The 24,692-nt window shown below is 46.6% G+C and overlaps 1 protein-coding gene across 1 annotated transcript in view; it reads left to right on the top strand.

Annotated features, from left to right (window-relative positions):
• arhgap42a (Rho GTPase activating protein 42a) overlaps positions 1–24,692 on the top strand; it is a 572,455-nt gene that overhangs the window by 335,760 nt on the left and 212,003 nt on the right. Inside the window, exons 5-6 of the mRNA XM_072476376.1 lie at positions 633–734; positions 20,270–20,380. Of these exons, the coding sequence (XP_072332477.1) occupies positions 633–734; positions 20,270–20,380 (213 nt within the window). The remainder of the gene's footprint in view (positions 1–632; positions 735–20,269; positions 20,381–24,692) is intronic.

Below are 24,692 nucleotides of genomic sequence, written 5' to 3'. Positions count from 1 at the left end.
CGAGTGTGGCAGCACTGGACACTGTCCGCAGTCGGTGTGGCAGAGTCCCAACCGCTGGGAGTACACATGGCTCACGCCATCAGGGAACTCAGCCCATAGGGGGCGGAGCATAGTGGGTGGGCCAGCTGATGATGCGCCAACGGCCTTGCAACTGCATGTGGCGTGCATCCTGATGACGTCAATTTGGAGGGGGCGGAGCATCGCAAACTGGCGTCAAACCGGTGCCTGCCCCGAATCTGGCGTCGGAAGCCATTTCCTGCCCGATCGCCGATCCCGATTTCAGCATCGGGCTATGGAAAAAAATTTGGTCTGAGTTAATCAAAATCGCATTATTTTTTCAGTTCTTACATTGATAAGCAATGTTTTAAGAGACTAAAGACACAGGGAAAATAAGTACCCTTCAATCAATTATCAACGTTCAAGATTAGTAGATGAATTGTGGTCGCTTCAACTAAATGGTTTCTTTTCCATTCTTACTGAATTTTTATAAATGAATCACTGCTCACCTTGTACAGAAATTGGAATCCACTCCCCTAACAGCCCAATATTGCCAATGCCAAATAAACAAAGAAAATAAAACATTGAAATGTTCCTCGTCAATTGTTTCCAAAGATTTTTTTTTTTTTTTGCAGGATGGAAAGAAAAAATTTGATAAAGAAAGCGAGAAATACTATTCTATATTGGAGAAGCATTTGAATCTGTCATCAAGGAAAAAAGAAGCACATTTACAAGAGGTAAGAACGTTTTTTGTCTTGCAGGGATATTTATTGCAACTTGGAATGCAAATATTTATTCAAACTTTTAGATTCCCTTAATTGTCAGGTCAGCTTTTGATCATTCCAGAAATACCCAATTTTAATGATGTGTAAATCAACTATTTTTATTTTGAATAATTGAAAATTTTACTGTTTTTTCAAGAATTTTATTTCAGAAGACATATTGGATTATTTAATGTTCCTGGGTCATGACTCTACAGCTTATGTTCATGTCAAAGGTTAAGGAGAGCGAATCATACTGGATTGGTATCAAACAATATTGGTATTGTTTAGAGGTAGTCAGCCCAGGCTGACTGGAAGATTGTCCTTCCATTTCTTCATTGCAGAGTTGAAAAGAGCTTCCCACCCTTCTGGACCACGATTGTAGGAAGAGGAATGCAAGAAATGAAAAATATTTGGGATATCAGTGCTGTTGTGGAAGACCTCTTCACAGTATATGAGTTTTCTCTTGCCAGTTTTTCCTGCTCACCTCTTGACTTCTTGTGAGGGTAATATTTCTGGAAAAACAGATATTTGCTTCTGTTGAAACAGTTGTCAGATCGCCTCATTTTGAATGCTTGACTGTGGTCCAAAAATGATTAACACACTCAGCACAGCATGCTATGTTAAGCCACCTTTTAGAGTGTGAGAGGTTTATTTGATTGATAACTCTAATACCTTGTAATAGTTATTTTCTTTAAATATGCAAGTATATGCATAAAACTGAGAGGGAGTAGGCCATTCAATTTCTTGATTCCGCTGCGACATTTGATAAAATCATAGCTGATCTGATTGAGGTATCAACTCTACTCTCTTGTCAACCGCTACCTTTTGACTCTCTTGTTAATCAAGAATCTATCTGACTGACTTAGCCTTAAAAATATTCACTACCCAGTGACACCCACATGAATGAATTTAAAAAATCAATTTACCCTTCTAATCACTTGCTATGCCTGCAGACTAACTTTTTTGGATTCATGTGCCAGGGCACCCAAATCCCTGTATCTCAAGAGTTCTGCTATCCCTCTCAATTTAAATAATACACTGCCTTTCTATTATTTCTGCCAAAGTGAACAGGTTCACATTTTCCCATATTATATTCCATCTTCCAATTTTGTACCCACTCACCTAACCTATCTAAATCCCATTGTAGACTTTTTAATGTCCTCCTCACAATTTACTTTGCTAACTATCTCTATGTCATCAGCAAATTTAGCAACCATTTCTCCAAGTCATTTATACAGGTTGTAAATCCTTGAGGATCCAGCATTGATTCCTGTGGAGCTCCATTGGTTACAGCTTGCCAATACGGAAATGACCCATTTATCCCTAATCTCTGCTAGCTAACCAAACCTCTATCCGTGAGGTTTCCCCCTACATGATGAGCTCTTATTTATGTGGTAACCTTTGATGTGTCACTTTATCAAACTCCTTTTGGAAATGCCTCTTTATCCACATTAATTATTACTTCCTCAAAGAACTAATAAATTAGTAAAATATCATTTCTCCTTCACAAAACCATGTTGACGCTTCCTAATTGCATTAAGATTTTCTAAGTGCCCTGCTATAACTTGTTTAATAACAGATTCCTGCATTTTCACTTTGACAAATTGGCCTGTAGTTGCTTGCTTTCTGCCCTTCCTTTCTTGAATAAAGGAAAATCATCTTGAATATGTTTTCCCATCTGCTGGGACTGTTCCACATCTAGGGAAAATTAAAACCAGTACATCTCCTATCTCTGCAGCCAAATATTTTAGGGCCCTAGGATGAAGTCTGTCGTGGCCTGGTGACTTGTCAGCCTTTAGTCCTAAAATCTTTTGTGGTAGTCACCACTGATGTTTTTATTAGGTGCTTTGTGGTAAGGTCCTGTACTACAGGTACGGGGGTAGTTACCTGCCTGCTGGCTCCGCCCAGTAGGCGGAGTATAAATATGTGTGCTCCTCGTACAGCAACCATTTCGCCAGCTGCTGTAGGAGGCCACACATCTTAGTGTAATAAAGCCTCGATTACATCCAACTCTCGTCTTTGTGTAATTGATCGTGCATCAATGTTCTTAGTACCATTTAATTGGTGATTGTAATTGTTTTAAGTTTCTCCATCCCTTTCATCTTTTGAATGTTCTTTGTGTCTTCTATAGAGAAGACACATGCAAAATATTTTCTGCTTTTTAAATTCTAACCTACCACTAATCTTCACAGAGTCATATCCTTTTTCTTTCAATTTGAAACTGTTCGACACTGGGCACGATCCACCCAGTGTTGCGTACTTACTCGAGCGCAACATGGCCGGTAGATCCCTTGAGGGGCCTCCCGCGGACTTCCAGGCAGCCTTCACACCTCGCGGGATCAACCGAAGTCCCACGAAGTGTCGGATCAGAATCATGCCCAAATGGGGTGTGACCAAACCGTGTTTGCCAAAGTCGGTTTTAAACCAACTTCACCGTGCTTATCCGTGATCTATTGGCCATCCCACACAAACATGGACCAGGCAGAACGGCACCCAAGGGGTCGCACGGGCTATTGGAGACCCCTGGGTGGTCAGGGTCAGTGCAGGGTGGCTCCCTGCCCCCCCCCCCCCCGGAACGCATCACCTTGGCACTGCCCAGGTGGCACCTTGGCATGTCCAAGGTGCCTGTGTAGCACTGCCAAGCTGGCAGGAGCACTGCCTCTGTGCCAGGGTGGCAGTGCAAGGGTCATGGGCCGAGGGGGGCCATGCCCATGAAAGGAAGGCAGGAAAGGTGGTTCGAAAAGTGGGGGTTTCATAACCGGTAAACAGGGGCCTCTGGGAGTTGGGGGAGTGACGGGCCGGAATCCTGGAAGGGAGAGGCCTATAAGGAGGTATGGGGGGGGGGCCTGAAGAGCCGGGACCCCCAGGACCCTATAGCGGGGTGTCCTCACATAGTTCCCATGTGTGTGGAGCCATGACATTGCCCATGGGTGGATAGTGTGGGGGGACCCAAAGCCTCACTTCCGGGCGATGATTTGAAAGAGTGCCCCAATCTCTAAGTGAGCTTGTGGGTTCTTCCCCCCCCCCCTCCCCCCCCCCCCCCCCCACCCCACACTCCCCACCCAGTGCAATGTCACCCCACACATGGGAACTATGATCAGCTCCCCAGTGCTGAAAATGATTCTAAGGGCGGGATTTAATGGCATTTCACGCCCGTGGGAAATTCCGGTCCCACCACACTACACAGGTTTCCCGGCGGTGAGCGGTGCTGTTAACGGGAAATCTCAATGACAGCGCAGCGGCGGGACCAGTAGACCCTGCTCTGTTGGGCCAACTACCCCCGAAAACCATTTGGCAGGCTGATTGGTAAATCCCGCCCAAAGTGTGGGCTAAACCGGTGAGAAACTCCCCAGGGCCCCAAAAAGTGACCAAGTGTCATTGGATAGTGGTGGGGAATGATTTGTTATGCTCTAGGTGTAGCATAAGCGGCTTCCTTGTGGTGCACTTGACAAAGGAAGGTACAGACGTGGAGATAACTTCAACACGTTTATTAAACTATTTACACTTCTATTACTCGGGTTCGACACTACTGCTAATCCTACTAAAGCTACCCAGACTAACTAACCAGTTGCTGCAATCCATGTGGTGTGATATTGAATCAACCTTGTGTCTGTACTCACTGACTGTCTCCACTGGAAAGAGGCAGATCATGTGTGTGGTGTCCTTTATATATGGGTTGGTGTAATGCCCTCCTGTGGTTGGTCACCTCTGTGTGTATCGTGAATGTCCATTGGTCATGTCCTATCTAACTGATGCATTGGTTGAGTGTGTGTGTGTGATGTCTCTGGTGCTCCCTCTAGTGTCTAGCTAGCCTACATGTATTTACATTGATGCACATCACCACATCCACCCTTTTTATATGTTACATATTTTCTGTACACTTTAAGAAAATTGAACAAAAAACAGGTAGATATGTTAAGTTATAGACAAGTCATGGGAACAGTGATTAAACAATAAGTCCAAAAATCATCACTCATCATGGTCAAATGTTTCTCTTCGTTATGAATGCCATCAACGTCCCTGTGCCACAGGAACCAAGAAGTGGTCAAATCACTTCGCTCTCTGATTTGGAGTCCCTTTCTTTTTCGATGTTTGTGATGGTGCTGTCGGATGGCATCTTGTAGCTGATAAGGTGTTGACGTTGAAGAGATACCATCAACAGTATCATTCGAGGTCATGGATGTGCCATATGCTGAAGTTGGATAAGACTGTACATACTGGTTCTGGCCACATGCTGTGCAGGAAGGGTGATCCTGCTGAGAACCATTGAAGCTTGTCGAGTTGGAAACAGAATTGCTGCTGGCATAAATACCTGGTGATGGTGTGAAACTAGAACCTTGCATCTGATAGGAATATGCCGTCTGGCCAGGCTGGGGTGCAGCAAATTCTGGGCTGTAACTAAGGCATCCAGTCTGTCGTGCAGATTGCGCTTGCGGTAGTCCTCCTTTGGTCTTGATTCCATTAGTGGGCAATCCGTAGTGCTGGCCTGTTTGAGAATATGCTGCATAGACTGCTGGCTGCTGCATGCCTGAATACTGGGTTTGTCCAGCATGAGCTGTCATTGGCTGCACTGCTTATGTGGAACAAATGTGTGGATATAGCTGTGGTGAATATTGGTGTATTCCTCTTGGACTGCAGCCGCTGCTTGTTATTACTGACGCAGTGTGATCCATCTCCTGTCATTGTGGCATCTACTGTCACCCTGAGCGTGCCATCACTGAGGTTGCGGAACTCCCTGTCTGGAGTAAAGTCCGTTTACGTGAATCAGAGTCGGCGTTTGGTTGCTCCCCATCTGGACTCTGGTCTGTTTTAACTAAGTCAGTGTTGGTTTGTTGATGCCCCCCGTCCGGAGTCTCAGCAGGTTCACTGGAGTCAGCTAAGATTTCTTGAAGCTGCACGTCTGGAGTCGGAACATGCAGGAATGCATTAACTTGTGGAGAGGTTCGAGCGAATGAGGGTGGAAGTATCATGGTGTCACCGGAGTCACCAGTGGTCTCACAGTGATCGCCGAGTGCCTCTGTACACACTAGCTGAGGTCTGTCACTTTGCACATCTTGCATGAGAAGTGGGATGCTGTCGTCACTCGTCTCACATACCGTGGGTAGAGCCTCAGTAGCTGCTTGTTGTTCACTTGGGTTGGGTAAATTGTCAAAGTCTTCATCTGGTGGTGCAAACAATGTGGGTGGACTGTCATTATCTTGCTGTTGTCCTTTTGGGCTTGGACTGTCATCGTCGCTTTGTTCTTCACTGTAGCATGATAGACCGTCATGGTCATCCTGCTGTGCACTGGAGCGTGGTAGACTGTCATAGTATTCTTGCTGTTTACTTGAGCATGGCAGACTTGCATCGTGTGCCGCTAGTTGGTCAGAGGAGGTTGCTAGACCCTCATGGTCTTGTTTCTGCAAGGACTGCATGTCAGAGTCTTGCATTGCTTCTATCGTGGAAGCTGTCCACGAGCTCGCTGCGGAGGCTTGTGACACTGGAGTCACGTCTTGTTCGTGCAAGGACTGCGTTCTGGAGTCTTGCGTTTCTGCAATTGTGGAGTCTGTCCACGAGCTCGCTGTGGAGGCTTGTGACACTGGAGTCACTTCTTGCTCATGTAAGGACTGCGGTGTGGAGTCTTGCGTGTCTTCTTTCGTAGAGTCGGGAACCTTGAGCGGTGCATGTACCACGCTCTGTGTGGCAGCAGGCCGCTCTCTGTGGGCTTGTACCGCTCTCTGTCTCTTTGTTTCAGGCCACAACATAATCCTGCACTCACGAGTCGGTGTATTGTAGATGCTGGGCTGAAGATCCTCAAATGCGAAGAATAAACCCGCGTCTGCGTTGGATTCAGTACGGGGGTCGCCATTTCTAATGAAAAAACCTTTGTCCGAGTCATAGTCTTCTAGGACCATATCATCACGGTTTGCGTCCGAGGTCGCATTGGGCTCGCGAGGTCCAGAGAAAATGTAAAGGTCGGTTTCGAAGAATTCAAGGTCGGAATCATCGATTTGGGCTTGGGTAACTGCTTGTTGCAGGGTTCTTCGGAGGTTAATTTCATTTCCTGGTTCAATTTGAGGCATTGTGCTGTCATTCCAGGTGAAAGAAGGTTGTTTTACGGCTTTAAAAGATTTTTTTCTTTGATTTGGGACATTTCCCCCTTAAATGGGCGTGGTCCGGGGTCTTTGCGTCATGACGCATGTGACATCATACGTAGGAAGTGTTTGCGCGTGTGCAATTCGCTGTTCCTGTACCGGGGCCGTTTTCGTGATTGCGCATGCGTGGCGTGTCGCGCATGCGTAAACGGACCTTTCCGTTCTGTGCGCTTCTCGCGCAACTGCGCAAGTGCAGTCCCTTTAGAAAGATGGCCGCCGATCAAAATTGTTCTCTGCTCTGGGATCTCAGCCTCGTGGTGAGTACAGGTGCTTCTCTTACCTTTTCTTGCTGGTTGGAGTGTGTTTTCCTCACAGTATTTGCCGAATTTGTCCAGGACTGCCTGGAAGTCGCTCCTGTTTTGCCCTTTGGAGAAATTGAATTTTTAAAAGATTTCTTCTGCTCTGGCACCGGCGATGGTGAGCAGAAGCTCTGTCTTTTCAGCATCGGCCACGTCTTGTAGGTCGACTGCTACCAGGAAGATTTCAAACTTTTGCCGGAATGCCCGCCAGTTTTCGCGGAGATCGCCGTGGCACTGGAGCTGCTGCGGAACCCGGATCTCGAACATCTTGCCTGGGTATTGTTGCTGGTTGTCACTGTACGCTGAGGTATGGCTATATGGATTGAAACAGGTCACTGCTGGTACCATGATTTGTTATGCTCTAGGTGTAGCATAAGCGGCTTCCTTGTGGTGCACTTGACAAAGGAAGGTTCAGACGTGGAGATAACTTCAACACGTTTATTAAACTATTTATACTTCTATTACTTGGGTTCGACACTACTGCTAATCCTACTATAGCTACCCAGACTGACTAACCAGTTGCTGCAAACCATGTGGTGGGAGTGATATTGAATCAACCCTGTGTCTGTACTCACTGACTGTCTCCACTGGAAAGAGGCAGATCATGTCTGTGGTGTCCTTTATATATGGGTTGGTGTAATGTCACCTCTGTGAGTCGTGTCCTATCTAACCGATCTATTGGTTGAGTGTGTGTGTGTGAGATGTCTCTGGTGCTCCCTCTAGTGTCTCGCTTGCCTACATGTATTTACATTGATGCACATCACCACAGGGAACACACCAGCAGAGCCGACAGGAAACTCCCTGAGAAACCCTCCACAAATGATCTCAGAAATGTTCCCATTGAATTGTTCCCACTATCTTTAACTTCCTTAGTTAATCACAGATGGTGGTGCATCTTTCACCTAGAGTCTTTCTTTATCACTGGAATATATCTTTGCTGAACATTCTGAAATGTTTTCTAAAATATCTGCCACTATATTTCTACTGACGTACCACTCAACCGTTTTCCCCAGGTCATTTTAGCCAGCTCTGATTTCACATGCTGGTAATTGCCTACTCTTAACACTAGCCTAGGGGCCACTCTTTCCTTCAAATTGAATGCAAAATTCAATCATGTTATGATTATTGCTACCTTGAGGCTCCTTCACACTGCGATCCATTAATTAATCCTGCCTCATTGCACAGTATTAGGTCTCGAATAGGTTAGCCATAGAACGCTGCTCAAAGAAATTGTCCAGAAAACATGCTACAAATTAAAATAAATGTAAAATACTGTGGATAATGGAGACCTGAAAACAGAAACTGCTAGAAAAACTCAGCAGGCTTGGCAGCATCTGTGGAGAGAGAAATAAAGTTAACATTTCTGAACTCCGAATTCATTGGAATGAATTCATGTTTCATGTTACGTTTGCTAATGTGAAATTTCCAAACTATATGTAGATTAAAATCACCCACGATAATTGAATAATAATAATAATCACTTATTGTCACAAGTAGGCTTCAATGAAGTTACTGTGAGTGTCTTTACTACAATCCCCCATTATTCCTTCCTGTATACCTGATCCTACAGCATTGTTATTGTTAGGAGACCTGTAAACTCTAACAATTGATTTATTTCCTATGCTATACTTATCTCTACCCAAACTGATTCCACATATTGATTTTAGAACTAAGATCATCTTTCATCTATTGTGCTGTCATCCTTAATTAACAGAGCAACCCCACCACCTATTCCACGCTTCCTGTCCTTCCAAAATGTCAAGTACCTTTGAATATTTGGGTCTCAGCATTGGCCCCCTTGCAGCATTTCTGTAATGGCTATTGGGTCACACATATTTATTTCTAGTTCAGCTGACAATTGTTGAATGTTATGGGCTTTCAGATACAGAGTCTTTAGTTCTGCCTTTTTACTATTTTTGCAAACTCTGGCCTTATCTGAAGTCGCACTCTTACGTTTGTACACTCTATCCCTTCATATCATCACCCTCTGATTCATTTCTTCTGCCTTGTTCTTTTGCCTTGTCCTTTTCCTTTAGTTTATCACATCACCCTCACGCGATACCCCCCCCCACTAATTAGGTTCAAGTCCTAGAACACTGGTCCCAAAACAGTTCAAGTGAAGACTGCCCCAAAGGTACCACTTTCCCCAGAACTGGTATCCCATGAATCAAAATTCATTCTTCCACACCAATCTTTGAGCCATACATTCAATTCCCTAATCTTAATTACCCTCTGAAAATTTGCTTGTGGCTCAGGTAATAATCCAGAGATTTTTCTCTATGCTCATTTTCACTCAGCAGAACCTCGATCCTGATCCTATTGTTTGTACCATGTGGGCCATGACAACTGGATCTTCTCCCTCCCATTACAGGTTCATCTCCAGCCCAGAGTGGATGTCCCAAGTCCTTGCTGGTCACGTAACACTCGATTATAGAGAAACCCCTCTGACCATACAGTCCTCTATGTACCACTATATTCTTATTTACAGACCCTGCTTGAATGGTTTCCTGTACCAGTTTGCTTATCTGCCCTGCAGGCCACGTTTTCTTCTATGCAAGCTGTAAGAACCTATGTTCGACAATTGCAAGGGCAGTGGCATCATCTAGAAACAGAGAAAACATAGATATGGGGAGCAGGAGTAGACCATTCGGTCTTTTGAGCCTCCTCCACTGTTCAATATGATCGTGGTTGATCCTTTATCTCAAAGCCATTAAAAAATTTAAAATTATCTTTTTAAAATTATCAAGTACATTCAGTGACTTGGCCTACACAGCCTTCTGTGTAGAGAATTCCACAGTTTCACTATCATTTGAGTCGAGAAAGTTTTCCTCATTTCAGTCCGAAATGGTCTACCCCATATCCTGAGACTGTGTCCCCATGCTGCACCCGTAGTCATACCCTCCTGTCCCTGACCATGGACCAAATCAAATGTCCTAACCTGAGGGCTGTGACTGCTTTCTGAAATAAAGTATCCAGGCAACTTCCCTCTCCCGTCCCACACCCCTTTCCCTCTCTGATGCATTACAGTGTCAGCCTTCAGCTCAATGATTTGTGTCTAAATTCCTCGAGGCGCAGATACTTATTGCAGATGTGGTTACCATGAATCACACAGGCAACTATTAGCTCCCACAGACCACAATCGCAACACATCACCAGCCTGGCCAACTTCATTGTGTTTTGATTAACTAAATGATTATTTATTTTCTGAATTAAATGTTTTAATTAATGTGTCTAGTCTTGTTTGTGCTTATAATCTTATCACGTTCATTTTTGTTTTACTTAACCTGATTGAAATTCCCTTGGAAATACTCAATAGCCAATCACCTACTGCTGCCCTGTGATATCATATTTCGATTTTTGCTTCTGAAAGCAGGCTTTGAACCCACAGATTGGCTACAGCTAGCCTCGCTCTGTTTTCAAAGTCTTGCATGTTCTCTCACACTTTGTTTTAGTTAGCTGTGTCTCTTAAGTCTTGCACGCATTCTAGCTCTATTGTCAGTCACGCTGTGTCTCCCGTCTCCTGCTCTCTCTTGCTCTTCTGTGAGCTCTGCTGTGTCTCCAAAGCCTTGTGCTTTCTCTTGCTCTCTTCAGCCCCGCTGTGTCTTTAAGGTTTTGCACACTCCCTTGCTCTTTTGTCAACCCTGCTGTATTTATTTACACAAGGTTAAGAGATTGGAAGTGGATTAAGGTTTCTTGCATTGATATTGTGAGTAACTGTGGATGATTGACTTTTACAAGGTTCTAAAGAGCAGTGTTTAAGGTTTTCAAAGCCTCTGCTTGTTTTGTCAATGTCAAGAACATTTCGAAGACTTGCCAATGGCTCATTGGATCTGTGTGTCATAGATATTGGGAAAATAGATATGGATGGTGCACATGAGGCATGGAAGATGTGAGGGCAAAGGAGATATGGGGGGTGGCAAGGAGGGGGCATTGTGATATGAGGGAATTTGAGGTTCTGAGCATGGGGATGGGGAGGCATGGAGGAGTCTGGCCCTAACGGTCATGAAGGGGGTCTAACAGACATGATTACAGCTGAATGATGTCCCAGTAAATGAAGGCAGGCATTCTAGCCTGCTGGTCTTGCCATCTGCCCACCTCAGGTGCTGCCTCAGGCCTGCCTCCAGAGATGAGGGAGCTGACCCCAATTTGCCCCTGCCTCCTGGGAATGAAAATATGGTGGGTGGGGCCTCCTTAACAGAGGCATTTTGCAGAGTCAGGAACTTTCCCTTTGCTACATGAAAACCTGGCCCCAAATCCTGCAAACTGATATTGGGCAGCCTCACTCTTGGATATGGAAACATAGAAAATAGGAGCAGGAGTAGGCTACTTGACCCTTTGAGCCTGCTCTGCCATTCAATACGATCATGGTTGATCTTCTATCTCAACACTCATACACTCCCCCCATACCCTTGGCACCTTTCGAGTCTTGAAAATCTATTTCCTCCTTAAATATTTTCACTGATTTGGCCTCCACAGCCTGGTGTGGTAGAGAATTCCACAGGCTCACCACCCCGAGTGAAGAGGTTTCTTCTGATCTCAGTCCTAAATGGCCTATCCCTATCCTGAGGCTGTGACTCTTGTTCTAGACCCCCCCCCCCAACCAGAGAAAGCAATATCCCTGTATTCAGTCTGTCCAGCCCTGTCAGAATTTGATATATTTCAATTAGATCCCCTCTCATTCTTCTAAATTTCAGTGAATATAGACCCTGTCGACCCACTCCCCACACAATAATCCTGCCATCCCAGGTGAACCTTTGCTGCACTCCCTCTATGGCAAGTATATAATTTCTTCGATAAAGAGACCAAAACTGTACATAATACTCCAGGTGTGGTCTCACCAAGGCCCTGTAAAGCGGCAGTAAGACATCCTTGTTATTGTACTCAAGTGTTCTCACAACTAAGCCAACATACCATTTGCGTTCCTAACAGCTTTCTGTACTGCATGCTTGCTTTCAATGACTGGTGTACGAGGACGTCTAAGTACCTTTGTTCGTCAACATTTTCCAATCTATCACCATTTAAATAATACCCCACCATTCTGTTTCTTTCATCCAAATCATTGACATATATTGTGAATTGTTGGGCCCAAGCATTGATCCCTGCGGGACCCCACTAGTCACTGTCTGCTACTTTAAAAAAGATCATTTATTCCTACTCTCTCTTTCCTGTTTGCTAACCAATTCCCAATCCATGCTAACGTATTACTCCAATCCCATGTGCTTTAATTTTGCACACTAATCTCTTGTGTGGGGTGGGACTTTATCAAAAGCTTTCTAAAAATCCAAAACACCACTTCCACTGGTTCACTCTTATCTATTCTATTAATTGCATCCTCAAAAAACTGCAGTAGGTTTGTCAAACGTGATTTCCATATCATAAATCTATGCTGATTTTGTCTAATTCCATTGGTATTTTTTCAGTGTCCTGTTATCATGTCCTTTATAATAAATGCTAGCCTTTTCCCTACTCCTCTTGTCAGGCTAACAGATCCCTGTTTTCTCCCTCCTTTTTTAAATAGCGGGGTTACATTTTCCACCTCCAATCCGCTGGGACTATTCCGGAATGTACAGGGTGTTGGAAAATGATGACCGAAACATCCACTATTTCCATGGCCGCCGCCTTTAGTACCCTGGGATGTAGATTATCAGGCCCTGGGGATTTGTCAGCTTTCAAACCTATTCATTTCTCTCGCATTATTTTTCTAGTAATTTCCTTCCATTCCTCCTTCTCACAAGACCTTTGATTTCTTAGCTTTTCTGGGAAGTTATTTGTGTCTTCCTACATGAACACAGAACTAAAGTAGTTGTTTAATTGTTCTGCCATTTCCTTGTACCCTATTATGAATTCTCTTATTTTGGAGTGTAAGGTGCCTACATTTGTGTAATAACCCTCACGAGACTCATGGGGACACCCCAATTGATCTCCCCATGGGACTCCTGGAATACGAGCTTCCTGTGGAACCCGACCACTTGGGGTTCGTAAAATTGCTTTATAAAAGCCTTCCGGCACTGGGATCGTGTGACATTAAAAATGCCGCCTTTTGAACGACTGGAGGCCTTTGATGTAGGTGAAGTATATTGGGCCCAGTATACCAAACAGATGCTGTATTTCTTACAGGCAAATGGTATTGATGGAGACGAGTGACAAAAGGTAATTTTCCTGACTGCCTGCGGGGCCTGACATTCAGCCCAATCAAGAGCTTTACCTACCCAACGTCACCCAACTTGAGAACCTTTAGTGAACTCATGGAACTTGTCATGGATCATTGCGACCCTAAGCTGTCAATAATAAAGCAGAGATATCTGTTCAATACAGCAGGGCAAACCCTTGGGAAATGAGTTACGGAATTTCTAATGTGCCTTTGTAAGTTGGCCAAACATTGTGACTTTGGCCCATCCCACCCTGAGATGTTGAGAGATTGTTTGTTGTGTGGTATTAAGAACATGGCAACTCAAAGGTAGCTGTTAAACGGAATCAGCCTTGGATCTGAAAAGGGCCATATAATTGTCACTCTCCCATGGGAACATGGAAAAGGGCATCCAGGAGCTCTATCTTTTTTTAATAAACATTTTATTGAGGTATATTTTGGTATTATAACAGCAACACAATAAACAATGTACATGAACTATAAACATAGTGCAAAAGCCCTCCCCCTCCCCTACAGGTCCCACCTTTATTAACCCCCTACTCTAAGCTGAACTAACCTCCCCGCCCCCCCCCGCTTCTGCTGATCATTAATTTTCCGCGAAGATGTCGACGAACGGTTGCCACCTCCGGGCGAACCCTAACAGTGACCCTTTCAAGGCAAACTTGATTTTCTCCAAACAGAGAAAGCTAGCCATGTCCGATAGCCAGGTGTCTGACTTCAGGGGCTTTGAGTCCCTCCAAGCTAATAATATCCGTCTCCGGGCTACCAGGGAAGCAAAGGCCACAACGTCTGCCTCTTTCTCCTTCTGGATTCCCGGGTCGTCCGACACCCTGAAAATCGCCACCTCTGGCCTCAGCACCACCCTTGTTTTTAACACCGTGAACATGACATCTACAAACCCCTGCCAAAATCCCCTAAGCTTCGGACATGCCCAGAACATGTGGACATGGTTCGCTGGTTCTCCCGCACACTTTGCACACCCGTCTTCCACCCCAAAGAATCTGCACATCCAGACCACTGTCATGTGAGCCCGGTGAACAACCTTAAATTGTATCAGGCTGAGCCTGGCACATGTTGCGGACGCGTTGACTCTACTCAACGCGTCCGCCCATAGACCATCCACTATCGCTCCTCCCAGCTCCCCCTCCCACTTGCACTTCAGCTCCTCGGTCTGCATCTCCTCTGACCCCATAGGTTCCTTGTAAATGTCCGAGCCGCTCCCTTCTCCTACCCACCCTCTGGAAACTCCTGAATCCCCCTTAGGGGTAGGAGCGGGAAGGTTGACACCTGTTTACGTAGGAAGTCCCGCACCTGCAGATAACTGAATTTGTTTCCCCTCGCCAACCCAAAGTTCTTCTCCGGCGCCTTATACTTGGAAAGCTCCCCTCCATAAACATATCCCCCATCCTATCAATCCCTGCTCTCCGCCATTACCGGAACCCCCCATCCATACTTCCCGGGGCAAACCGGTGATTATTACAGATTGGGGACCAGACCGATGCTCCCTCTGCTCCCATATGTCTCCTTCATTGTCCCCAGACTCTCAGAGCCGCCACTACCACAGGGCTAGTGGAGTACTGTGCCGGCGGGAATGGCCGAGGCGCAGTTACCAACACCCCCAAACTGGTGCCCTTGCATGAAGCCACCGCCATACGCTCCCATGCCGACCCCTCCCCCACCACCCACTTTCTGATCATGGCTATATTCTCCGCCCAGTAATAGTTATTAAAATTTGGCAGCGCCAGCCCACCCTCTCCCTGACTCTACTCAAGCATTACCTTCCTTACCCGCGGGGTCTAGCCCGCGCAAACAAAGCCAGAGATCACTTTGTTGACCCGTTTTAAAAAGGACCGCGCAATAAAGATGGGGAGACATTGAAACACGAACAGGAATCTCGGGAGGACTGTCATCTTCACCGTCTGCACCCTCCCAGCTCATGACAACAGGAGCGCGTCCCAACTCTGAAAATCGTCCTTCATTTGGTCTACTGGCCGGGCCAGATTTAATTTATGCAGTCGGTCCCATTCCCGCACCACTTGAATGCCTAGGTACCTAAAGCTTCCCCCTACTAATCTGAACGGCAGCTCCCCCAATTGCCTCTCCTATCCCCTTGCCTGGACCGCAAACATCTCACTTTTCCCTATATTGAGCTTATACCCCAAAAACCGGCCAAATTCCCCTAGAATCCTCATGATTTCTTCCATCCCCTCTAATGGGTCCGAGACATACAGAAGCAGGTCGTCTGCATAGAGCGAGACTCTGTGCTCCCCCCCCGCCCCGCCCCCGGACCAGCACCTTGAGGCTCGCGGAGCAATTGCCAATGGCTCTATAGCTAGCGCGAACAACAGTGGGGTGTGGGGGCATCCCTGTCTCGACCCCCGGTGCAGTCTAAAATAGTCCGATGTTGTCCTATTCATCTGTACACTTGCCACAGGAGCCTGACCCAGTCAATAAAGCCCCGCCCAAATCTGAACCGTCCCAGTACCTCCCACAGATAATCCCATTCTCCCTTTTCTGCATCCATTGCGATCACTACCTCCACCTCCCTACCTTCCGGGGGCATCATGATCACATTTAACAGCCTTCTTACATTGGCCACCAACTATCTACCCTTAACAAACCCTGTCTGGTCCTCCCCAATAACGTCTGGAACACAATCCTCAATCCTGGAGGACAAGATTTTGGTCAGCAGTTTGGCGTCCACATTCAACAGGGATATCGGCCTGTAGGACCCACACAGCTCCGGGTTCTTTTCCCAATTCAGAATCAGCGCAATCGTGGCCTGTGACATCGTCGGGGGCAGCACCCCTCTTTCCCTTGCTTCATTGAACATCCTCATCAACACTGGCCCCAATATCCCAGAGAACATTTTATAAAACTCCACGGGGTACCCGTCCGGCCCCGGGGCTTTACCCGCCTGCATGGTCTTCAGACCCTCCACTATCTCTTCCAACCCGATCGGGGCCCCCAGCCCTTCTACCAGCGCCCGGCCACCTTTGGGAAATTCAGCCCCCCCAAGAAGTGCCTCATCCCCTCCGGCCCCGCAGGAGGTTCCGACCTATACAGCCTACTGTAGAAATCCCTAAACTTCTTATTCACCCTATCTTAATCTCCAGCCAGGTTCCCATCTCCGTCATTTACTTTCCCTATCTCCCTGGCTGCCTCCCTCTTTCTAAGCTGCTGTGCAAGCATTCTGCTGGCCTTCTCTCCATACTCATAGATCGCCCCCCTCGCCTTTCTCAGCTGCTCCACCGCCCTCCCTGTGGTTAACAAGCCGAACTCCGCCTGTAGCCTCCGCTGTTCCCTTAAAAGCCCTGCCTCTGGGGTCTCCGCATACCTCCTATCGATCTGTAGTATCTCCTTAACCAGTCGGTCCGTCTCTGTCCTGTCCACCTTCTCACTATGGGCCCGTATCGAGATCAGCTCCCCTCTGACCACGCCTTCAGTGTTTCCCAAACCATCGCTGCTGAAATTTCCCCTGTGTCGTTGACCTGCAGGTAGTTCTGGATACATTTCCTCAGCCGCTCGCACACCCCTTCGTCAGCCAAAAGTCCCACATCTAACCTCCAGTGCGGGCGCTGGTTACTGTCTTTACTAACCTGCAGGTCAACCCAGTGCGAAGCATGGTCTGAGATTGTGATCGCTAAGTACCCCGTGCCCACCACCCCTGCCAGTAAGGCTATGCTCAAAATGAAGAAATCGATCCGGGAGTACACTTTATGCACGGGTGAGTAGAAGGAGAACTCCTTCACCCTCGGCTGCCCAAATCTCCATGGATCCTCCCCCCCCCCCGCCCCCCCACCCCTATCTGCTGCATGAACCCTTTTAGTTCCTTTGCCATTGCTGGCACCCTGCCCGTTTTCGAGCTTGACCGGTCCAAGCCAGGGTCAATAACTGTGAAGTCCTCTCCGATAACCAACCAGTGCGAGTCCAGGTCCGGTATCTCCCCAGCATCCTCTTTATAAACTCCACATTATCCCAATTTGGCGCATACACATTTACTAATACCACCTGCACCCCCTCCAGTTTCCCACTGACCATAATGTACTGATCTCCCACATCCAAAGCTATTCTAACCGCCTCAAACACCACCCGCTTATTGATCAGGATCGCGACCCCTCTAGTCTTTGAATCCAGTCCCGAGTGAAAGACCTGACTGACCCAGTCTTTCCTCAATCTAATCTGGTCAGTTACTCTAAGGTGCGTCTCCTGCAACATTACCATGTCTGCCTTCAGTCCCCTAAGATGCGCGAACACACGTGCCCTCTTGACCGGCCCATTTAGCCCTCGAACATTCCAGGTGATCAGCCTAGTTGGGGGCTCATTGTCCGTCCCCCCCCTCGCTGATCAGCCATCCCCTTTTTTGGAGCCACCTCCAGCCCATCCTCCATGCCTCCAACAGCCAGCCCCCAGGCTGCCTCTGCCCCCAGCCTCCTCTCTTTCCCTTGGCCCAAGTCCCTCGCTTGTCAGCAGAATATTTCCCCCTACCCCCCCTGTAACAACACTCTGTAACCCAACCCCTTTGATAAACTGAACATATGCACACCCCCACTGCGCTTCCGAGAGCTAGCCCGCCCAGATAACTTGATGGCCCCCATCCCTGGCGCCGGATAGTCTCCCACCTATTGTTCCCCCCTCCCTCCCCCACTCATGCAAACATACTCCAACATCAAACAATCCCCACACAATTGCCCGACAGAAAAACACCAAAATCTAAACAAGCACACCTCCATCCCCCAACCGTGCAAATGAAAACCTTAACTCACTCAGCTCTGCCACTGGTTCAAAGTCAATACAGAAGGTGTTGCAAACCGCTTCCACAAAATGAAAAACAAGAAACTTTTTTTAAAAAAGAACAGAGAAACAAAAAGAAAAAAAAACACGAATGCTGCAGCAAAGTTCAAAAGTTCTCAGTCCAACACCAGTCCTTTCCTTTTCACGAAGTCCAGCGCGTCCTTAGGCGACTCAAAATAATAGTGCTGTTCCTCGTACGTGACCCAGAGACGGGCCGGATACAACAGTCCGAACTTCACCTTTTTCTTAAAAAGGAGCGACCTAATCTGGTTGAAGCCTGCCCTTCTCCTGGCCACCTCCACACTCAGGTCTTGGTAGACCTGCAGGATACTATTGTCCCACTTACAGCTCCGTGTCTGCTTGGCCCACTGTAGAATGCCCTCGGGGGGGGGGGGGGGGCTCTCCCATTCACGGCTTCCTCGCGAGTGCTCTATGAGCCCTATCCACCTGCAAGGGTCGGGAGAATGCCCCATCCCCCAGCAGCTTCTCAAACATATCTGCGATGTATGCCCCAGCGTCCGCTCCTTCGGACCCCTCCGGGAGCCCAATGATTCTCAAGTTCTGCCGGCGGGACCTATTCTCTAGCTCCTCCACCTTCTCCAGGAGCTTCTTCTGCTGGTCTCTCAGCACCCCCACCTCCAACTCCACTGCAGTTTGATGTTCCTCCTGCTCAGCCAGCTCCTTCTCCACCTTCTGGATCGCCCGATCTTGGGCGTCCAATCTAAGCTCCAGCCACTCAATTGACTCTTTTATCGGGTCCAAGCAGTCCCGTTTCTGCTTAGCAAAGCCTTCCTGAATAACTTGTATCAGCTGCTCCATTGACCGCTGGGTCGACAAACCAGAGGGCCCGGTCCTCCACCATGGTGTCTCCCGCTGCAGCTTCAGCCCAAGCCTTCTCTGTCTTTCTGTTTCTACCTTTACGAGCACATCTCGTCCTTCTCTCCATGCACCGATCTGGGAATTCAGTACACAATTGCCTCTGTCTTCAGTTTTACAGTTCAAGTCCGGTAGAAAATTGGGGGGAAAGGTATAAAAGTCCGACCCGAGCGAAAGCCACCAAATGTGCGACTTACTCCTTCATAGCCGCCACCGGAAGTCCAGGAGCTCTATTTTTCACCTCTTAATTAATCTCTCAGTCCTCCTTTGCTGAATTCTGAACTGTCCCCAATCCTCGAGCTTGGTTCTTTTTGTAGCAACTTTATATGACTACTCTATGGATCTAATATTACCCTTAATTTATTTGTGAGCCATGGTTGGGCGCTTTTCTTGTGTTTTTGTGCCAGAAAGGTTTAGATTTAGGACCCTAGTTACAGATCAGACTTCTTCACTCTCCCTGCTATAATGTTAAGGTCACTGTTCCCGAAGGGACCAGGCACAACAAGATTATTAATTAACCCCTTCTCATTGCATAATACCATATGTAGAATAGCATGTTCCCCAGTTGGGGTTCCTCAACGTGCTGGTCTAAAAAGAATTATCTTCTATGGATATTGGTCTCTTACCTGCTGGAGTATAATCCGACTCATTGCCTATCTTCAAAATCCTGTTCAGCCTTTGGGCAACTACCATTTCAATATCTCTCTTAACACCAAGTAAAATATTTCCAAAATAAATTGCACAAAATCAAAAATTGATGCTATTTTTGTTTAGCTGTTGTTAGTGTGAACCGTGCAAATTAATTCAACATTTACTTCATTCTCATATTATGGTAATTTACCTATTTGTCAGCACCTGAAGAAAGAAAACAGAGATGAACAATTCAGGTACAAACCCTAGGTGATTACTTGAAAATAAGTCAGGCCCCTTGTGATGAACATAACAAAAAGAACACACAAAAACCAACAGAAATGGTAACCTTTGACAACTTGTTTCGGTTGTTGTATAAATACATGTGAACACATGATTTTAAAAAGCAGGAAATAGTTAAAATTATGCTAAATGACTTACTAATTGCAAAAGTCAATCTGGAATTATATTGGAGGATATGCGAAAACCTATTTTCAACTATTTATGCACCAGCATTCAATCTGATGAACTTCAAACTTTTGAGGTTTTGATTGATGTGAATATCTACATAGGATTAACATTTTGTTAATTTTAATTTAACAAAATTAAAATTCTTTCTATTTACAGGCTGACACACAAATTGACAAGGAACGACAGAATTTTTATGAAGCTTCATTGGAGTATGTGATCAAAGTACAAGAAGTTCAGGAAAAGAAGAAATTTGAGTTTGTTGAACCTGTAAGTCATAGAATCATGAAATGGTTACAGCACATGTGGAGACTTTTTGGCCTATTGTGTCTGTACTGGTCCTCTGAAGCAGCAATTCACCATAGTTCTGCAATGGTTTCCTTTTGTGTTCATGATCCAATTCCCTTTTGAAAACTTCAATTGACGTTGCCTCAACCACAGGTGCAGGCAGTGCATCCCCAATCCTAACCATGCACACTGCATGAACAAGCTTTTCTTAAATATTGCCATTGTTTCTCTTTCCTGTGAACTTAAATCTATGACTCTATAGTTCTCAATCCTTACACCACTGGGAATAGTTATTCACTGTCTGCTCTGTCTAGACCCCACATAATTTTGAATCTCAAATCCCTTGTCAACCTCCTGTTTTCCAGAGAAAATAATTCAAACTTCTCTATAACTGAAGTTCCTCACACCTCAAACCTTCTCATGAATCTTTCCTGCATCCTCTCAAATGCCTTCTCATCCTTCACAAAGTGTGATGCCCAGAATTGGACGCAATATTCCAGTTGAGGCTGAACCTGCGTCTTTTATAGGATTAACATAATTTCCTTGCATTTGTAACTTATAGCCCTATTTATAAAGCCCAGGATACCGTCTACTTTATTAACCACTCTCTGAACCTGTGCTGCCACCTTCATTGACTGATGCATATATACACCCAGGTCCATCTGCTCCTGCACCCCCTTTAGAATTGTGTCTTTTATTTTATATTAGGGTAAGTTTGCCAGGTCTGCCAGCCACGTGAATCATCGCATACAGAACAGACAATTTGACAGACCAGTGAAAGGTTTGTTGACCACGGGTGGGAATTTCTGGTCTTGGGGTGGGCGGGACCAGAAAGTCACACCCATTCTTTTTCTGTGTTCTTCCTATCAAAATGAATCACTTTTGATGGGAAGCAAGAGATGAAATTGCAGAGCCGTTGGCAATGATCTTTTCGTCCTCACTGTCAACAGGGGTGGTACCAGGGGATTGGAGAGTGGCGAATGTCGTGCCCCTGTTCAAAAAAGGAACTAGGGATAACCCTGGGAATTATAGGCCAGTTAGTCTTACTTCAGTGATAGGCAAAGTAATGGAAAGGGTACTGAAGGATAGGATTTCTGAGCATCTGGAAAGACACTGCTTGATTAGGGATAGTCAGCACGGATTTGTGAGGGGTAGGTCTTGCCTTACAAGTCTTATTGAATTCTTTGAGGAGGTGACCAAGCATGTGGATGAAGGTAAAGCAGTGGATGTAGTGTACATGGATTTTAGTAAGGCATTTGATAAAGTTCCCCATGGTAGGCTTATGCAGAAAGTAAGGAGGCATGGGATAGTGGGAAATTTGGCCAGTTGGATAACGAACTGGCTAACCGATAGAAGTCAGAGAGTGGTGGTGGATGGCAAATATTCAGCCTGGATCCCAGTTACCAGTGGCGTACTGCAGGGATCAGTTCTGGGTCCTCTGCTGTTTGTGATTTTCATTAATGACTTGGATGAGGGAGTTGAAGGGTGGGTCAGTAAATTTGCAGACGATACGAAGATTGGTGGAGTTGTGGATAGTAAGGAGGGCTGTTGTCGGCTGCAAAGAGACATAGATAGGATGCAGAGCTGGGCTGAGAAGTGGCAGATGGAGTTTGACCCTGAAAAGTGTGAGGTTGTCCATTTTGGAAGGACAAATATGAATGCGGAATACAGGGTTAACGGTAGAGTTCTTGGCAATGTGGAGGAGCAGAGAGATCTTGGGGTCTATGTTCATACATCTTTGAAAGTTGCCACTCAAGTGGATAGAGTTGTGAAGAAGGCCTATGGTGTGCTCGCGTTCATTAACAGAGGGATTGAATTTAAGAGCCGTGAGGTGATGATGCAGCTGTACAAAACTTTGGTAAGGCCACATTTGAAGTACTGTGTACAGTTCTGGTCGCCTCATTTTAGGAAGGATGTGGAAGCTTTGGAAAAGGTGCAAAGAAGATTTACCAGGATGTTGCCTGGAATGGAGAGTAGGTCTTACGAGGAAAGGTTGAGGGTGCTAGGCCTTTTCTCATTAGAACGGAGAAGGATGAGGGGCGACTTGATAGAGGTTTATAAGATGATCAGGGGAATAGATAGAGTAGACAGTCAGAGACTTTTTCCCCGGGTGGAACAAACCGTTGCAAGGGGACATAAATTTAAGGTGAAAGGTGGAAGATATAGGAGGGATATCAGAGGTAGGTTCTTTACCCAGAGAGTAGTGGGGGCATGGAATGCACTGCCTGTGGAAGTAGTTGAGTCGGAAACATTAGGGACCTTCAAGCAGCTATTGGATAGGTACATGGATTACGGTAAAATTATATAGTGTAGATTTATTTGTTCTTAAGGGCAGCACGGTAGCATTGTGGATAGCACAATTGCTTCACAGCTCCAGGGTCCCAGGTTCGATTCCGGCTTGGGTCACTGTCTGTGCGGAGTCTGCACGTCCTCCCCGTGTCTGCGTGGGTTTCCTCCGGGTGCTCCGGTTTCCCCCCACAGTCCAAAGATGTGCGGGTTAGGTGAATTGGCCAATGATAAATTGCCCTTAATGTCCAAATTGCCCTTGGTGTTGGGTGGAGGTGTTGAGTTTGGGTAGGATGCTCTTTCCAAGAGCCGGTGCAGACTCAAAGGGCTGAATGGCCTCCTTCTGCACTGTAAATTCAATGATAATCTATGATTAATCTAGGACAAAGGTTCGGCACAACATCGTCGGCCGAAGGGCCTGTTCTGTGCTGTATTTTCTCTGTTCTTTGTTCTCTCTCTGTTCTCTGAATTAATTTAATCTGTCACCTATCCATCCATTCCACAAACTTGAGTATGTTCTTTGATATTCTGCACTGTACTCATGGGGTGCAATTCTCCGAAATGGAGACAAAGTCCCGACGCCGGTGTGAAAACCGGAGTGTTTCACTCCGGCGTCGGAGCCCGCTCCTAGCCCCCTATTCTCCTGCTCCCGGGGGGCTAGGATCGCCTTCGCGTATTTTACGCGCGTTGGGCCTTGGCGCCGTGTAAAAAGCGGCGCCGCGTCAGTGACGCTGCCGGTGTCGCGTAAATGATGTCACCCGCGCATACGCGGGTTGCCCGGCGCCAACCCGCGCATGCGCGAGGACGCCCCGCAAGAAGATGGTGGATGGATCTCGCGGGGCAGTGGAGGAAAGGAGGTCCTCCTTTAGAGAGGCCGGCCTGCCAATCGGTGGGCACCGATCGCGGGCCAGACCCCAACGGAGGCCGCCCCCCCCCGGTGCAGGAACCTCCCCCCCCCCCCCACCCCCCACAGGCCACACCCCCAGCGTTCCCACGCAGTTCCCGCCGGCAGCGACTAGCTGTGGACGCGCCGGCGGGAAACTGTCGTGTTGGGGTGACCGCTCGGCCCAACCGGGCCGGAGAATCGCCGCTCGCCTTTTGCAAACGGCTAGCGGCGATTCTCCGAGCAGCCAGGCGTGGTTCTCGCGGCGCTGGTTTGGGAGGGGTGAGAGAATCGCGTGCGGGTGTCGGGGCGGCGTGGCAGGACTAGCGTGGCGCCCCGGCGTTTCTCCCACCCGGCGTGTGGGGGGGAGAATTCCGCCCATGGTTCACGATACTTCCAAATTTCGTATGAGCCATCATTTTTGAAATAGCTTCCTGTACACCAAGTTCTAAGTCATTAATATATATGAGGAGGAGCAGGGTTCCAAACACTACTGTGGAGAACTCCTCAGTAAACCATCCTCCTGTTCAAAAATAGTCATCCATCGCCATTCTTTGTTTCCTGTCTCTTAGACAATTTAATATCCATGTTGTTAGTGTCCCTTGCATTTAATAAGCTCTAACTTTGTTCACAAGTCTCTTATACAGCACTTTATCAAATGTGATTTGGAAGCAAATGTAGACTGCATCAACAGCAATACCCTCATCAACACTCTCTGTTAACTCATCTAAAAATCTCAAGCAAGTTAAACATGATTTGCTCTTAAATCCATGGTGGCTTTCTGTAATTAGCCTGCATTTACCTAAGTGATTAAGTTTGTCCTGAATTATCATTTCTAAAGCTTCCTCACCACTGAGGTCAGACTGACTGGCCTATAGTTGCTGAGCTTTTCTTTGCAGCCTTTTATAACAATGTGTAAAATTTGCAATTCTCCACTCCTCTGGCTCCATTTTCCAGTCTGCGGACAATTGGAAAATTATGGCTATTGCCTGCACCATTTCTGCTCATACTTCCTTCAACATCCTTAGATGCATCTGATCTAGTCCTGATGCCTTATTAACTTCAGGTAAAGGCAGCTTATCCAAAATGTCCTCCTTATTAGTTTTAAACCCTCAAAGTGTCTGA

Source organism: Scyliorhinus torazame, chromosome 15 (genome assembly GCF_047496885.1).
Source record: "Scyliorhinus torazame isolate Kashiwa2021f chromosome 15, sScyTor2.1, whole genome shotgun sequence".
Classification (NCBI taxonomy): Eukaryota; Metazoa; Chordata; class Chondrichthyes; order Carcharhiniformes; family Scyliorhinidae; genus Scyliorhinus; species Scyliorhinus torazame.
Note: the sequence above shows the minus strand (reverse complement) of the source record. Positions and strands in the feature narration are given on the sequence as shown.